General features: G+C 56.9%; 1 protein-coding gene across 1 annotated transcript in view; it reads left to right on the forward strand.

Annotated features, from left to right (window-relative positions):
- MUC5AC (mucin 5AC, oligomeric mucus/gel-forming) overlaps positions 1 to 18,167 on the forward strand; it is a 55,861-nt gene that overhangs the window by 29,769 nt on the left and 7,925 nt on the right. Inside the window, exons 33-45 of the mRNA XM_049820695.1 lie at positions 1,499 to 2,923; positions 3,770 to 4,051; positions 7,118 to 7,516; positions 8,036 to 8,119; positions 9,002 to 10,288; positions 12,059 to 12,160; positions 12,200 to 12,685; positions 13,762 to 13,777; positions 14,029 to 14,246; positions 15,117 to 15,291; positions 15,474 to 15,724; positions 17,190 to 17,373; positions 17,768 to 17,966. Of these exons, the coding sequence (XP_049676652.1) occupies positions 1,499 to 2,923; positions 3,770 to 4,051; positions 7,118 to 7,516; positions 8,036 to 8,119; positions 9,002 to 10,288; positions 12,059 to 12,160; positions 12,200 to 12,685; positions 13,762 to 13,777; positions 14,029 to 14,246; positions 15,117 to 15,291; positions 15,474 to 15,724; positions 17,190 to 17,373; positions 17,768 to 17,966 (5,108 nt within the window). The remainder of the gene's footprint in view (positions 1 to 1,498; positions 2,924 to 3,769; positions 4,052 to 7,117; positions 7,517 to 8,035; positions 8,120 to 9,001; positions 10,289 to 12,058; positions 12,161 to 12,199; positions 12,686 to 13,761; positions 13,778 to 14,028; positions 14,247 to 15,116; positions 15,292 to 15,473; positions 15,725 to 17,189; positions 17,374 to 17,767; positions 17,967 to 18,167) is intronic.

Raw genomic sequence — 18,167 nt, forward strand, 5'->3', positions numbered from 1 at the left:
GCAGGTCGTGCAGTGCGACGTCCACTTCGGACTGGTGTGCAAGAACGAAGACCAGGCTGGCAAATTTAAGATGTGCCTCAACTACAAGATCCGCGTCCTCTGCTGCAGCCCTAACGACAATTGCCCAGGCAGCACCACCTTGCCCACCAGCAGCCCCACCACCACCACCCCCCGCAGAACAACCAGCACCGCCCCGACCTCCACCACAGTCACGACCTCCACCTCCACGCCCTACTCCTCCACCACGCTGCCCACCTCCTCGGAAACCACGCTGCAAACTTCCACCAGCACCACCGCCCCCACGCCGACACCTACCGTATCCTCCACCGGCGTGACCTCCACCACCGCCCCCACCACCACCACCACGTCCACCACCGCCTGCGAACCCGAACTGTGCTTCTGGAGCGAATGGTTCGACGTCGACTTCCCCTCCTCGGGGCCCAGCCAGGGAGACTTTGAAACCTACCAGCACATCCGGGCCGCCGGGAAGGAAGTCTGTCAGCACCCAAAGGAAATCGAGTGCCGGGCCGAGGACTACCCCGACGTCTCCATCCAGTCAATCGGGCAGGTCGTGCAGTGCGACGTCCACTTCGGACTGGTGTGCAAGAACGAAGACCAGGCTGGCAAATTTAAGATGTGCCTCAACTACAAGATCCGCGTCCTCTGCTGCAGCCCTAACGACAATTGCCCAGGCAGCACCACCTTGCCCACCAGCAGCCCCACCACCACCACCCCCCGCAGAACAACCAGCACCGCCCCGACCTCCACCACACTCACGACCTCCACCTCCACGCCCTACTCCTCCACCACGCTGCCCACCTCCTCGGAAACCACGCTGCAAACTTCCACCAGCACCACCGCCCCCACGCCGACACCTACCGTATCCTCCACCGGCGTGACCTCCACCACCGCCCCCACCACCACCACCACGTCCACCACCGCCTGCGAACCCAAACTGTGCTTCTGGAGCGAATGGTTCGACGTCGACTTCCCCTCCTCGGGGCCCAGCCAGGGAGACTTTGAAACCTACCAGCACATCCGGGCCGCCGGGAAGGAAGTCTGTCAGCACCCAAAGGAAATCGAGTGCCGGGCCGAGGACTACCCCGACGTCTCCATCCAGTCAATCGGGCAGGTCGTGCAGTGCGACGTCCACTTCGGACTGGTGTGCAAGAACGAAGACCAGGCTGGCAAATTTAAGATGTGCCTCAACTACAAGATCCGCGTCCTCTGCTGCAGCCCTAACGACAATTGCCCAGGCAGCACCACCTTGCCCACCAGCAGCCCCACCACCACCACCCCCCGCAGAACAACCAGCACCGCCCCGACCTCCACCACAGTCACGACCTCCACCTCCACGCCCTACTCCTCCACCACGCTGCCCACCTCCTCGGAAACCACGCTGCAAACTTCCACCAGCACCACCGCCCCCACGCCGACACCTACCGTATCCTCCACCGGCGTGACCTCCACCACCGCCCCCACCACCACCACCACGTCCACCACCGCCTGCGAACCCGAACTGTGCTTCTGGAGCGAATGGTTCGACGTCGACTTCCCCTCCTCGGGGCCCAGCCAGGGAGACTTTGAAACCTACCAGCACATCCGGGCCGCCGGGAAGGAAGTCTGTCAGCACCCAAAGGAAATCGAGTGCCGGGCCGAGGACTACCCCGACGTCTCCATCCAGTCAATCGGGCAGGTCGTGCAGTGCGACGTCCACTTCGGACTGGTGTGCAAGAACGAAGACCAGGCTGGCAAATTTAAGATGTGCCTCAACTACAAGATCCGCGTCCTCTGCTGCAGCCCTAATGACAATTGCCCAGGCAGCACCACCTTGCCCACCAGCAGCCCCACCACCACCACCCCCCGCAGAACAACCAGCACCGCCCCGACCTCCACCACAGTCACGACCTCCACCTCCACGCCCTACTCCTCCACCACGCTGCCCACCTCCTCGGAAACCACGCTGCAAACTTCCACCAGCACCACCGCCCCCATGCCGACACCTACCGTATCCTCCACCGGCGTGACCTCCACCACCGCCCCCACCACCACCACCACGTCCACCACCGCCTGCGAACCCGAACTGTGCTTCTGGAGCGAATGGTTCGACGTCGACTTCCCCTCCTCGGGGCCCAGCCAGGGAGACTTTGAAACCTACCAGCACATCCGGGCCGCCGGGAAGGAAGTCTGTCAGCACCCAAAGGAAATTGAGTGCCGGGCCGAGGACTACCCCGACGTCTCCATCCAGTCAATCGGGCAGGTCGTGCAGTGCGACGTCCACTTCGGACTGGTGTGCAAGAACGAAGACCAGGCTGGCAAATTTAAGATGTGCCTCAACTACAAGATCCGCGTCCTCTGCTGCAGCCCTAACGACAATTGCCCAGGCAGCACCACCTTGCCCACCAGCAGCCCCACCACCACCACCCCCCGCAGAACAACCAGCACCGCCCCGACCTCCACCACAGTCACGACCTCCACCTCCACGCCCTACTCCTCCACCACGCTGCCCACCTCCTCGGAAACCACGCTGAAAACTTCCACCAGCACCACCGCCCCCACGCCGACACCTACCGTATCCTCCACCGGCGTGACCTCCACCACCGCCCCCACCACCACCACCACGTCCACCACCGCCTGCGAACCCGAACTGTGCTTCTGGAGCGAATGGTTCGACGTCGACTTCCCCTCCTCGGGGCCCAGCCAGGGAGACTTTGAAACCTACCAGCACATCCGGGCCGCCGGGAAGGAAGTCTGTCAGCACCCAAAGGAAATCGAGTGCCGGGCCGAGGACTACCCCGACGTCTCCATCCAGTCAATCGGGCAGGTCGTGCAGTGCGACGTCCACTTCGGACTGGTGTGCAAGAACGAAGACCAGGCTGGCAAATTTAAGATGTGCCTCAACTACAAGATCCGCGTCCTCTGCTGCAGCCCTAACGACAATTGCCCAGGCAGCACCACCTTGCCCACCAGCAGCCCCACCACCACCACCCCCCGCAGAACAACCAGCACCGCCCCGACCTCCACCACAGTCACGACCTCCACCTCCACGCCCTACTCCTCCACCACGCTGCCCACCTCCTCGGAAACCACGCTGCAAACTTCCACCAGCACCACCGCCCCCACGCCGACACCTACCGTATCCTCCACCGGCGTGACCTCCACCACCGCCCCCACCACCACCACCACGTCCACCACCGCCTGCGAACCCGAACTGTGCTTCTGGAGCGAATGGTTCGACGTCGACTTCCCCTCCTCGGGGCCCAGCCAGGGAGACTTTGAAACCTACCAGCACATCCGGGCCGCCGGGAAGGAAGTCTGTCAGCACCCAAAGGAAATCGAGTGCCGGGCCGAGGACTACCCCGACGTCTCCATCCAGTCAATCGGGCAGGTCGTGCAGTGCGACGTCCACTTCGGACTGGTGTGCAAGAACGAAGACCAGGCTGGCAAATTTAAGATGTGCCTCAACTACAAGATCCGCGTCCTCTGCTGCAGCCCTAACGACAATTGCCCAGGCAGCACCACCTTGCCCACCAGCAGCCCCACCACCACCACCCCCCGCAGAACAACCAGCACCGCCCCGACCTCCACCACAGTCACGACCTCCACCTCCACGCCCTACTCCTCCACCACGCTGCCCACCTCCTCGGAAACCACGCTGCAAACTTCCACCAGCACCACCGCCCCCACGCCGACACCTACCGTATCCTCCACCGGCGTGACCTCCACCACCGCCCCCACCACCACCACCACGTCCACCACCGCCTGCGAACCCGAACTGTGCTTCTGGAGCGAATGGTTCGACGTCGACTTCCCCTCCTCGGGGCCCAGCCAGGGAGACTTTGAAACCTACCAGCACATCCGGGCCGCCGGGAAGGAAGTCTGTCAGCACCCAAAGGAAATCGAGTGCCGGGCCGAGGACTACCCCGACGTCTCCATCCAGTCAATCGGGCAGGTCGTGCAGTGCGACGTCCACTTCGGACTGGTGTGCAAGAACGAAGACCAGGCTGGCAAATTTAAGATGTGCCTCAACTACAAGATCCGCGTCCTCTGCTGCAGCCCTAACGACAATTGCCCAGGCAGCACCACCTTGCCCACCAGCAGCCCCACCACCACCACCCCCCGCAGAACAACCAGCACCGCCCCGACCTCCACCACAGTCACGACCTCCACCTCCACGCCCTACTCCTCCACCACGCTGCCCACCTCCTCGGAAACCACGCTGCAAACTTCCACCAGCACCACCGCCCCCACGCCGACACCTACCGTATCCTCCACCGGCGTGACCTCCACCACCGCCCCCACCACCACCACCACGTCCACCACCGCCTGCGAACCCGAACTGTGCTTCTGGAGCGAATGGTTCGACGTCGACTTCCCCTCCTCGGGGCCCAGCCAGGGAGACTTTGAAACCTACCAGCACATCCGGGCCGCCGGGAAGGAAGTCTGTCAGCACCCAAAGGAAATCGAGTGCCGGGCCGAGGACTACCCCGACGTCTCCATCCAGTCAATCGGGCAGGTCGTGCAGTGCGACGTCCACTTCGGACTGGTGTGCAAGAACGAAGACCAGGCTGGCAAATTTAAGATGTGCCTCAACTACAAGATCCGCGTCCTCTGCTGCAGCCCTAACGACAATTGCCCAGGCAGCACCACCTTGCCCACCAGCAGCCCCACCACCACCACCCCCCGCAGAACAACCAGCACCGCCCCGACCTCCACCACAGTCACGACCTCCACCTCCACGCCCTACTCCTCCACCACGCTGCCCACCTCCTCGGAAACCACGCTGCAAACTTCCACCAGCACCACCGCCCCCACGCCGACACCTACCGTATCCTCCACCGGCGTGACCTCCACCACCGCCCCCACCACCACCACCACGTCCACCACCGCCTGCGAACCCGAACTGTGCTTCTGGAGCGAATGGTTCGACGTCGACTTCCCCTCCTCGGGGCCCAGCCAGGGAGACTTTGAAACCTACCAGCACATCCGGGCCGCCGGGAAGGAAGTCTGTCAGCACCCAAAGGAAATCGAGTGCCGGGCCGAGGACTACCCCGACGTCTCCATCCAGTCAATCGGGCAGGTCGTGCAGTGCGACGTCCACTTCGGACTGGTGTGCAAGAACGAAGACCAGGCTGGCAAATTTAAGATGTGCCTCAACTACAAGATCCGCGTCCTCTGCTGCAGCCCTAACGACAATTGCCCAAGCAGCACCACCTTGCCCACCAGCAGCCCCACCACCACCACCCCCCGCAGAACAACCAGCACCGCCCCGACCTCCACCACAGTCACGACCTCCACCTCCACGCCCTACTCCTCCACCACGCTGCCCACCTCCTCGGAAACCACGCTGCAAACTTCCACCAGCACCACCGCCCCCACGCCGACACCTACCGTATCCTCCACCGGCGTGACCTCCACCACCGCCCCCACCACCACCACCACGTCCACCACCGCCTGCGAACCCGAACTGTGCTTCTGGAGCGAATGGTTCGACGTCGACTTCCCCTCCTCGGGGCCCAGCCAGGGAGACTTTGAAACCTACCAGCACATCCGGGCCGCCGGGAAGGAAGTCTGTCAGCACCCAAAGGAAATCGAGTGCCGGGCCGAGGACTACCCCGACGTCTCCATCCAGTCAATCGGGCAGGTCGTGCAGTGCGACGTCCACTTCGGACTGGTGTGCAAGAACGAAGACCAGGCTGGCAAATTTAAGATGTGCCTCAACTACAAGATCCGCGTCCTCTGCTGCAGCCCTAATGACAATTGCCCAGGCAGCACCACCTTGCCCACCAGCAGCCCCACCACCACCACCCCCCGCAGAACAACCAGCACCGCCCCGACCTCCACCACAGTCACGACCTCCACCTCCACGCCCTACTCCTCCACCACGCTGCCCACCTCCTCGGAAACCACGCTGCAAACTTCCACCAGCACCACCGCCCCCATGCCGACACCTACCGTATCCTCCACCGGCGTGACCTCCACCACCGCCCCCACCACCACCACCACGTCCACCACCGCCTGCGAACCCGAACTGTGCTTCTGGAGCGAATGGTTCGACGTCGACTTCCCCTCCTCGGGGCCCAGCCAGGGAGACTTTGAAACCTACCAGCACATCCGGGCCGCCGGGAAGGAAGTCTGTCAGCACCCAAAGGAAATTGAGTGCCGGGCCGAGGACTACCCCGACGTCTCCATCCAGTCAATCGGGCAGGTCGTGCAGTGCGACGTCCACTTCGGACTGGTGTGCAAGAACGAAGACCAGGCTGGCAAATTTAAGATGTGCCTCAACTACAAGATCCGCGTCCTCTGCTGCAGCCCTAACGACAATTGCCCAGGCAGCACCACCTTGCCCACCAGCAGCCCCACCACCACCACCCCCCGCAGAACAACCAGCACCGCCCCGACCTCCACCACAGTCACGACCTCCACCTCCACGCCCTACTCCTCCACCACGCTGCCCACCTCCTCGGAAACCACGCTGCAAACTTCCACCAGCACCACCGCCCCCACGCCGACACCTACCGTATCCTCCACCGGCGTGACCTCCACCACCGCCCCCACCACCACCACCACGTCCACCACCGCCTGCGAACCCGAACTGTGCTTCTGGAGCGAATGGTTCGACGTCGACTTCCCCTCCTCGGGGCCCAGCCAGGGAGACTTTGAAACCTACCAGCACATCCGGGCCGCCGGGAAGGAAGTCTGTCAGCACCCAAAGGAAATCGAGTGCCGGGCCGAGGACTACCCCGACGTCTCCATCCAGTCAATCGGGCAGGTCGTGCAGTGCGACGTCCACTTCGGACTGGTGTGCAAGAACGAAGACCAGGCTGGCAAATTTAAGATGTGCCTCAACTACAAGATCCGCGTCCTCTGCTGCAGCCCTAACGACAATTGCCCAGGCAGCACCACCTTGCCCACCAGCAGCCCCACCACCACCACCCCCCGCAGAACAACCAGCACCGCCCCGACCTCCACCACAGTCACGACCTCCACCTCCACGCCCTACTCCTCCACCACGCTGCCCACCTCCTCGGAAACCACGCTGCAAACTTCCACCAGCACCACCGCCCCCACGCCGACACCTACCGTATCCTCCACCGGCGTGACCTCCACCACCGCCCCCACCACCACCACCACGTCCACCACCGCCTGCGAACCCGAACTGTGCTTCTGGAGCGAATGGTTCGACGTCGACTTCCCCTCCTCGGGGCCCAGCCAGGGAGACTTTGAAACCTACCAGCACATCCGGGCCGCCGGGAAGGAAGTCTGTCAGCACCCAAAGGAAATCGAGTGCCGGGCCGAGGACTACCCCGACGTCTCCATCCAGTCAATCGGGCAGGTCGTGCAGTGCGACGTCCACTTCGGACTGGTGTGCAAGAACGAAGACCAGGCTGGCAAATTTAAGATGTGCCTCAACTACAAGATCCGCGTCCTCTGCTGCAGCCCTAACGACAATTGCCCAGGCAGCACCACCTTGCACACCAGCAGCCCCACCACCACCCCCCCCCCCCGAACAACCAGCACCGCCCCGACCTCCACCACAGTCACGACCTCCACCTCCACGCCCTACTCCTCCACCACGCTGCCCACCTCCTCGGAAACCACGCTGCAAACTTCCACCAGCACCACCGCCCCCACGCCGACACCTACCGTATCCTCCACCGGCGTGACCTCCACCACCGCCCCCACCACCACCACCACGTCCACCACCGCCTGCGAACCCGAACTGTGCTTCTGGAGCGAATGGTTCGACGTCGACTTCCCCTCCTCGGGGCCCAGCCAGGGAGACTTTGAAACCTACCAGCACATCCGGGCCGCCGGGAAGGAAGTCTGTCAGCACCCAAAGGAAATCGAGTGCCGGGCCGAGGACTACCCCGACGTCTCCATCCAGTCAATCGGGCAGGTCGTGCAGTGCGACGTCCACTTCGGACTGGTGTGCAAGAACGAAGACCAGGCTGGCAAATTTAAGATGTGCCTCAACTACAAGATCCGCGTCCTCTGCTGCAGCCCTAACGACAATTGCCCAGGCAGCACCACCTTGCCCACCAGCAGCCCCACCACCACCACCCCCCGCAGAACAACCAGCACCGCCCCGACCTCCACCACAGTCATGACCTCCACCTCCACGCCCTACTCCTCCACCACGCTGCCCACCTCCTCGGAAACCACGCTGCAAACTTCCACCAGCACCACCGCCCCCACGCCGACACCTACCGTATCCTCCACCGGCGTGACCTCCACCACCGCGACCTCCACCACCGCCCCCACCACCACCACCACGTCCACCACCGCCTGCGAACCCGAACTGTGCTTCTGGAGCGAATGGTTCGACGTCGACTTCCCCTCCTCGGGGCCCAGCCAGGGAGACTTTGAAACCTACCAGCACATCCGGGCCGCCGGGAAGGAAGTCTGTCAGCACCCAAAGGAAATCGAGTGCCGGGCCGAGGACTACCCCGACGTCTCCATCCAGTCAATCGGGCAGGTCGTGCAGTGCGACGTCCACTTCGGACTGGTGTGCAAGAACGAAGACCAGGCTGGCAAATTTAAGATGTGCCTCAACTACAAGATCCGCGTCCTCTGCTGCAGCCCTAACGACAATTGCCCAGGCAGCACCACCTTGCCCACCAGCAGCCCCACCACCACCACCCCCCGCAGAACAACCAGCACCGCCCCGACCTCCACCACAGTCACGACCTCCACCTCCACGCCCTACTCCTCCACCACGCTGCCCACCTCCTCGGAAACCACGCTGCAAACTTCCACCAGCACCACCGCCCCCACGCCGACACCTACCGTATCCTCCACCGGCGTGACCTCCACCACCGCCCCCACCACCACCACCACGTCCACCACCGCCTGCGAACCCGAACTGTGCTTCTGGAGCGAATGGTTCGACGTCGACTTCCCCTCCTCGGGGCCCAGCCAGGGAGACTTTGAAACCTACCAGCACATCCGGGCCGCCGGGAAGGAAGTCTGTCAGCACCCAAAGGAAATCGAGTGCCGGGCCGAGGACTACCCCGACGTCTCCATCCAGTCAATCGGGCAGGTCGTGCAGTGCGACGTCCACTTCGGACTGGTGTGCAAGAACGAAGACCAGGCTGGCAAATTTAAGATGTGCCTCAACTACAAGATCCGCGTCCTCTGCTGCAGCCCTAACGACAATTGCCCAGGCAGCACCACCTTGCCCACCAGCAGCCCCACCACCACCACCCCCCGCAGAACAACCAGCACCGCCCCGACCTCCACCACAGTCACGACCTCCACCTCCACGCCCTACTCCTCCACCACGCTGCCCACCTCCTCGGAAACCACGCTGCAAACTTCCACCAGCACCACCGCCCCCACGCCGACACCTACCGTATCCTCCACCGGCGTGACCTCCACCACCGCCCCCACCACCACCACCACGTCCACCACCGCCTGCGAACCCGAACTGTGCTTCTGGAGCGAATGGTTCGACGTCGACTTCCCCTCCTCGGGGCCCAGCCAGGGAGACTTTGAAACCTACCAGCACATCCGGGCCGCCGGGAAGGAAGTCTGTCAGCACCCAAAGGAAATCGAGTGCCGGGCCGAGGACTACCCCGACGTCTCCATCCAGTCAATCGGGCAGGTCGTGCAGTGCGACGTCCACTTCGGACTGGTGTGCAAGAACGAAGACCAGGCTGGCAAATTTAAGATGTGCCTCAACTACAAGATCCGCGTCCTCTGCTGCAGCCCTAACGACAATTGCCCAGGCAGCACCACCTTGCCCACCAGCAGCCCCACCACCACCACCCCCCGCAGAACAACCAGCACCGCCCCGACCTCCACCACAGTCACGACCTCCACCTCCACGCCCTACTCCTCCACCACGCTGCCCACCTCCTCGGAAACCACGCTGCAAACTTCCACCAGCACCACCGCCCCCACGCCGACACCTACCGTATCCTCCACCGGCGTGACCTCCACCACCGCCCCCACCACCACCACCACGTCCACCACCGCCTGCGAACCCGAACTGTGCTTCTGGAGCGAATGGTTCGACGTCGACTTCCCCTCCTCGGGGCCCAGCCAGGGAGACTTTGAAACCTACCAGCACATCCGGGCCGCCGGGAAGGAAGTCTGTCAGCACCCAAAGGAAATCGAGTGCCGGGCCGAGGACTACCCCGACGTCTCCATCCAGTCAATCGGGCAGGTCGTGCAGTGCGACGTCCACTTCGGACTGGTGTGCAAGAACGAAGACCAGGCTGGCAAATTTAAGATGTGCCTCAACTACAAGATCCGCGTCCTCTGCTGCAGCCCTAACGACAATTGCCCAGGCAGCACCACCTTGCCCACCAGCAGCCCCACCACCACCACCCCCCGCAGAACAACCAGCACCGCCCCGACCTCCACCACAGTCACGACCTCCACCTCCACGCCCTACTCCTCCACCACGCTGCCCACCTCCTCGGAAACCACGCTGCAAACTTCCACCAGCACCACCGCCCCCACGCCGACACCTACCGTATCCTCCACCGGCGTGACCTCCACCACCGCCCCCACCACCACCACCACGTCCACCACCGCCTGCGAACCCGAACTGTGCTTCTGGAGCGAATGGTTCGACGTCGACTTCCCCTCCTCGGGGCCCAGCCAGGGAGACTTTGAAACCTACCAGCACATCCGGGCCGCCGGGAAGGAAGTCTGTCAGCACCCAAAGGAAATCGAGTGCCGGGCCGAGGACTACCCCGACGTCTCCATCCAGTCAATCGGGCAGGTCGTGCAGTGCGACGTCCACTTCGGACTGGTGTGCAAGAACGAAGACCAGGCTGGCAAATTTAAGATGTGCCTCAACTACAAGATCCGCGTCCTCTGCTGCAGCCCTAACGACAATTGCCCAGGCAGCACCACCTTGCCCACCAGCAGCCCCACCACCACCACCCCCCGCAGAACAACCAGCACCGCCCCGACCTCCACCACAGTCATGACCTCCACCTCCACGCCCTACTCCTCCACCACGCTGCCCACCTCCTCGGAAACCACGCTGCAAACTTCCACCAGCACCACCGCCCCCACGCCGACACCTACCGTATCCTCCACCGGCGTGACCTCCACCACCGCGACCTCCACCACCGCCCCCACCACCACCACCACGTCCACCACCGCCTGCGAACCCGAACTGTGCTTCTGGAGCGAATGGTTCGACGTCGACTTCCCCTCCTCGGGGCCCAGCCAGGGAGACTTTGAAACCTACCAGCACATCCGGGCCGCCGGGAAGGAAGTCTGTCAGCACCCAAAGGAAATCGAGTGCCGGGCCGAGGACTACCCCGACGTCTCCATCCAGTCAATCGGGCAGGTCGTGCAGTGCGACGTCCACTTCGGACTGGTGTGCAAGAACGAAGACCAGGCTGGCAAATTTAAGATGTGCCTCAACTACAAGATCCGCGTCCTCTGCTGCAGCCCTAACGACAATTGCCCAGGCAGCACCACCTTGCCCACCAGCAGCCCCACCACCACCACCCCCCGCAGAACAACCAGCACCGCCCCGACCTCCACCACAGTCACGACCTCCACCTCCACGCCCTACTCCTCCACCACGCTGCCCACCTCCTCGGAAACCACGCTGCAAACTTCCACCAGCACCACCGCCCCCACGCCGACACCTACCGTATCCTCCACCGGCGTGACCTCCACCACCGCCCCCACCACCACCACCACGTCCACCACCGCCTGCGAACCCGAACTGTGCTTCTGGAGCGAATGGTTCGACGTCGACTTCCCCTCCTCGGGGCCCAGCCAGGGAGACTTTGAAACCTACCAGCACATCCGGGCCGCCGGGAAGGAAGTCTGTCAGCACCCAAAGGAAATCGAGTGCCGGGCCGAGGACTACCCCGACGTCTCCATCCAGTCAATCGGGCAGGTCGTGCAGTGCGACGTCCACTTCGGACTGGTGTGCAAGAACGAAGACCAGGCTGGCAAATTTAAGATGTGCCTCAACTACAAGATCCGCGTCCTCTGCTGCAGCCCTAACGACAATTGCCCAAGCAGCACCACCTTGCCCACCAGCAGCCCCACCACCACCACCCCCCGCAGAACAACCAGCACCGCCCCGACCTCCACCACAGTCACGACCTCCACCTCCACGCCCTACTCCTCCACCACGCTGCCCACCTCCTCGGAAACCACGCTGCAAACTTCCACCAGCACCACCGCCCCCACGCCGACACCTACCGTATCCTCCACCGGCGTGACCTCCACCACCGCCCCCACCACCACCACCACGTCCACCACCGCCTGCGAACCCGAACTGTGCTTCTGGAGCGAATGGTTCGACGTCGACTTCCCCTCCTCGGGGCCCAGCCAGGGAGACTTTGAAACCTACCAGCACATCCGGGCCGCCGGGAAGGAAGTCTGTCAGCACCCAAAGGAAATCGAGTGCCGGGCCGAGGACTACCCCGACGTCTCCATCCAGTCAATCGGGCAGGTCGTGCAGTGCGACGTCCACTTCGGACTGGTGTGCAAGAACGAAGACCAGGCTGGCAAATTTAAGATGTGCCTCAACTACAAGATCCGCGTCCTCTGCTGCAGCCCTAACGACAATTGCCCAGGCAGCACCACCTTGCCCACCAGCAGCCCCACCACCACCACCCCCCGCAGAACAACCAGCACCGCCCCGACCTCCACCACAGTCACGACCTCCACCTCCACGCCCTACTCCTCCACCACGCTGCCCACCTCCTCGGAAACCACGCTGCAAACTTCCACCAGCACCACCGCCCCCACGCCGACACCTACCGTATCCTCCACCGGCGTGACCTCCACCACCGCCCCCACCACCACCACCACGTCCACCACCGCCTGCGAACCCGAACTGTGCTTCTGGAGCGAATGGTTCGACGTCGACTTCCCCTCCTCGGGGCCCAGCCAGGGAGACTTTGAAACCTACCAGCACATCCGGGCCGCCGGGAAGGAAGTCTGTCAGCACCCAAAGGAAATCGAGTGCCGGGCCGAGGACTACCCCGACGTCTCCATCCAGTCAATCGGGCAGGTCGTGCAGTGCGACGTCCACTTCGGACTGGTGTGCAAGAACGAAGACCAGGCTGGCAAATTTAAGATGTGCCTCAACTACAAGATCCGCGTCCTCTGCTGCAGCCCTAACGACAATTGCCCAGGCAGCACCACCTTGCCCACCAGCAGCCCCACCACCACCACCCCCCGCAGAACAACCAGCACCGCCCCGACCTCCACCACAGTCACGACCTCCACCTCCACGCCCTACTCCTCCACCACGCTGCCCACCTCCTCGGAAACCACGCTGCAAACTTCCACCAGCACCACCGCCCCCACGCCGACACCTACCGTATCCTCCACCGGCGTGACCTCCACCACCGCCCCCACCACCACCACCACGTCCACCACCGCCTGCGAACCCGAACTGTGCTTCTGGAGCGAATGGTTCGACGTCGACTTCCCCTCCTCGGGGCCCAGCCAGGGAGACTTTGAAACCTACCAGCACATCCGGGCCGCCGGGAAGGAAGTCTGTCAGCACCCAAAGGAAATCGAGTGCCGGGCCGAGGACTACCCCGACGTCTCCATCCAGTCAATCGGGCAGGTCGTGCAGTGCGACGTCCACTTCGGACTGGTGTGCAAGAACGAAGACCAGGCTGGCAAATTTAAGATGTGCCTCAACTACAAGATCCGTGTCCTCTGCTGCAGCCCTAACGACAATTGCCCAGGCAGCACCACCTTGCCCACCACCAGCCTTACCACCATCAGTACCACATCTGAACCGTGTTGCACCAGCACTTCTTCTACCCCTGTATTAACACCCTGTTTCTGTAAAATTGGCGATGCTATTTTTTCACCTGGTTAGTTCACTTTTTTTTTTCGGTCTAAACATCTCCTATTTAGTTTGTTATATTTATTTGTCTTTAGGCTTTTCCTAATTTTTTTGTTTGCTATATTCAGAAGTTTTACTTCAAAATATTTTTTTGCCCTGTTTAAGTTTTTGATCTTCTTTTAAATCTCTTTTTTCTTTTTATATACTGTATTTTCTGTTTTTTTCTTCAGGTGATGTGATTTACAATAGAACTGATAGTGATGGATGTAGATTTTATGCCGTCTGTAGTCCAACATGTACAGTTGAAAGACACACTGTAAATTGCTACCCTACTACTCCCCAGACCACAACTTCCCCTGCGTTGTCTACCATAACAACATCAGTTTCTCTGCGTACTACTTCTGGTTTTTCTCCCATTTGTGTTTCTCCTACTTACCCTCCCCTACAGGTATGTAGTTTCTGTGTCCATTTATGATTGTTGAAATAATATCAACGTTAGCGTGATACCAGAAAGGAACGTTCTCCAGTCTTTAAACCTTGTATGTGTAGACTGCCAGAATAAGTGTTGCTAGTGATGGGCAATATACATGACATAAAATCTCTATGTGCCTTCTTTATATTTTTTTTTTCATACTGAGAAAGCAAGCTACAATCATCTTTTCTAATGACTTCTGTTCTAATAATACACTTCCTGATGCACTGTAGTGCATAAATAACCAACATTCTCACTGAAATAATAGAGGACTATTTCTTGTGCATTTTGTTTCTTCACTAAACAGAAAAAATTAAGCTACTGTGGAGGCTTGTATCTGTTTCTGTTCTCCTGCCTTCTTACCTGTACTTCTGTATGCATTCTTTTTTCTGATAGTGATGGTCTATGCTGATAGTGAAGTACAAGTATACATAGCTAGTATAAAGGACATCAGTTCCCTTAATCTGTGACCTATCCCCCAAACCTCAGAATAGCTCCTCATGCAGAAGAAATAGCTGGCACCAAGGTTCCCATCTCCCTTTAGCATAAAAAACCCTTAATTGTGTAGAATATTGACAACCTGGTACTATCAGTGAAGATTTTCATTTTAGTCTTTGCTTCATTTTGGAAAACAGTTTCTGATTCACCATGTCATGATCAGAATTACGAATGCCTCTGGTCAGCATTACAAATCATTAGTACCACAAATTGAAGAGAAGTAATACATATTAATTTCCTTTCCAACACCACCATTACTGGAAACAATATACCATTAAACTAAAAATATGAGTAAAGTTCACATCTGTTTGCAAACTGCTGTGACAGCAATTTTTGTTCATTTTGCAGCTTGGACAAAGATACAAATTATCCAATTGTACAGAAATCATCTGTAAGGGAGACAACAAGGTAGAAGTAATTCCAACAAACTGCCCACCTGTAAAGGAAATTACCTGTGCGAACAAATATCCAGCAATACTGGTACCTGATGAAGATGGCTGCTGTTACCGATACGAGTGTCAATGTAAGCACCAGTAGATTAAGGAATAATCTTTTTTGAAAAAAAGCAAAATTTTGCACGGATTATATAAGCATTTTGTTTTATTAGGGTTGCCTTATAAATTGTAATATATTCACTTCAGTTCCTAAATTCTTTCTTCTACATTAATTTTCATGTTAATCTTCTAAACATTTTCTTTCTACCAGGTGTGTGTAGTGGATGGGGTGATCCTCATTATATTACTTTTGATGGAACCTACTACACTTTCCTCGAAAACTGCACTTATGTCCTGGTGAAACAGATCGTACCAAAATATGACAACTTCCGTGTTTACATTGACAATTACTACTGTGATTCAAAAGATGGACTTTCCTGCCCTAAATCCATTATTATTTTCTACAAATCTGCAGAAGTGGTGCTGACCCGTAAACTCATGAATGGTGTGATGACCAATGTGGTAAAGTACACATTTTTTTTTCTCTATTTTGGCAAGAAAAGAAATAAGATCCATAGGCCTTACTGAGTCTCATTTGAAATACAGTCTGTTAGAACATTGCATCATGGAGGTAATGAGGGCAGAGGGTATCATTAGGGGAAAAAAAAAAAAAGAATACACCAGTATCTAAGAACAAAATGTCAGAAACAGCTTAGCACTATGCAGATATGAATATATTATGTGCATGTATGTGTATATATAACACTAGGAAACAGACTAATACAGCTGATAGAGAAGACAAAAAAATGCTTACACTGGTGATTAATTCATGTTTCATGAAAACTAGTACGTTGTGCCATTCACTTATGTAAACACACACATTATAAAGAAACATGAATGCAAATACCAAGTGTGATTCTTCTCTCATGTTGAAGATGGGTATGTATGCCTCATCAGCGGGATGACTAGGGACTGCTTCCTCTGCATAGGGAACTTCAGGCACCAGAGCCATGACATGATTCCCCCTCCAGTTCCCTTCTGGGAAGAGAGGTGTAGCTGAAGAAAAGGGGTAACTGGGGGTGTCACTTCACCTTCATGATCTTAAACTAGTGCTGGTAAGCCAGTGAAAACAAGAAGTCAGTCCCACTGTTACACTGGGGAATTTACTAATTGATTAGAGAACACAAACAGGTGGGAGGAAAAGTTTGTCTCAATATGCACTCTACTCCTGCAGAGCCATGCCAAGTTTTCCTTACCTACAGTCAGAAAGGCATGCTGAAGCAATTAGTCCCATGCTTCCCTGTGAAAGAAAACAGTAACTGACAGCTTTAACTCTTACTTTATCCCAATTCAATATGAAGAAAGTTGCAGAATAATTCCTGACCAAAAGTTATTAAGCAAGTATGTCCATCTTCATAGCTCTTTTAAGATACAGGCTGCAAATGGAACAGCTGAGATTAATGAATAAATATGGCCGATACATAAAACTGGCACCAGAGACATTTGACTTCATTTTGAATTCAGACAACTCTTCCAATGCCAAGTAACATGTAGTATAGGGACAGTGTGATTTTGTAAATATATACAAAAATAACTTTTGCAAAGTTATTACATAACAATGGCAGGAATATTTCTGTAGTTAAAGAAAACCACCACTCATTTTCATATGAAAAATGTTTACAATAAACAAAATGATGAGGGATACAAAGAAAATACTTGGATTTAGAATGCTGTGCATTAGCTCACAATCTGCACAAACACGGTACACAGAGGCCACTTAGATTATTATCACACTAGCAATATTGCAATACAGGCTAAGATATTAATGCATATATGCTGTTATTGCGATGCCAATGGGCATTGGATGTGGTGCACAACAATATGGAGTTATGCATGATTATGAAGATTAGAAAATACATTATTTAAAACAATCAGGCAGAAGCAGTGCTTATTCTGAAGTTGTGTTTTTTTTTAACCCTGCATTCAGATGTACTTCAACCAAAAGATTGTCAAACCAGGCTTCAAAAAAGATGGCATTTCTTTCTCCACACTTGGCATCAACATGATTGTTGAAATACCAGAGATTGGTGCAACCATCACCTTTAGCGGGCTGATTTTCTCCGTGAAACTCCCATACAGTAAATTTGGCAACAACACTGAAGGACAGTGTGGTAAGACAGATGCACAATTGGAGGTGGGACTCTTTCCCCCCCCGCACTGTGGTTATTCTCACCCACTCTGATTATGCAGTCTCATGATTGACAGAAACTTTTGAACTGCAGTAAAATGGAAGTGAAAACAAGTCTGGTCTTCAACTTCTGTAGGATCAAAAGCTCAATATTTCAGCAACGTGGGTTTTTTTCTTTGGGTCTGGGGTTTTAGGTTTGTTTGCTTTTTCCCTAACCTAAATTAAAGTTAATATAACTGTAAAGAAAGCACTCGCTATGAAGCAAGGCACTTTGTACACTTCATAAGCACCTCATGTCCAAACGTGATATCAGCTCAATAATGTATTGTGCATCGCTGATGTGTCTAATGGGACTTAACATAGCTTGTCTCTTCCAGGAACATGTACAAATAATGTATTAGATGAATGCCGCTTACCAAGTGGTAAGATCATTTCTTCCTGTCCCCAAATGGCTCATCACTGGATCGTTGATAACAACAAGTCATGCCATGGAGTACCAATACCACCAGTTGTAACCACACCTCCACCAAAGCCTCACTGCGAAACGCCTCCTCTCTGCAATCTTATCTGGAGCGAGTAAGAAAAAAACCTGAATGAATCCACTCTTTCTAGACAAAACTGTCTCAGTATCTCACAAGAAGAGTAAGAACTATAGCCCTAGCATGTGATAATGGCTGAAAAGGTCAGCTTAATGGCAGGATATATATAGTAAAAGGCCTTTGCAAAATAAACTGCTCTTCTTCAGTGACTTGGGTGCCGAAGATAAGGCACCAAGGA

Source organism: Accipiter gentilis, chromosome 17, assembly GCF_929443795.1.
Source record: "Accipiter gentilis chromosome 17, bAccGen1.1, whole genome shotgun sequence".
NCBI lineage: Eukaryota > Metazoa > Chordata > Aves > Accipitriformes > Accipitridae > Astur > Astur gentilis.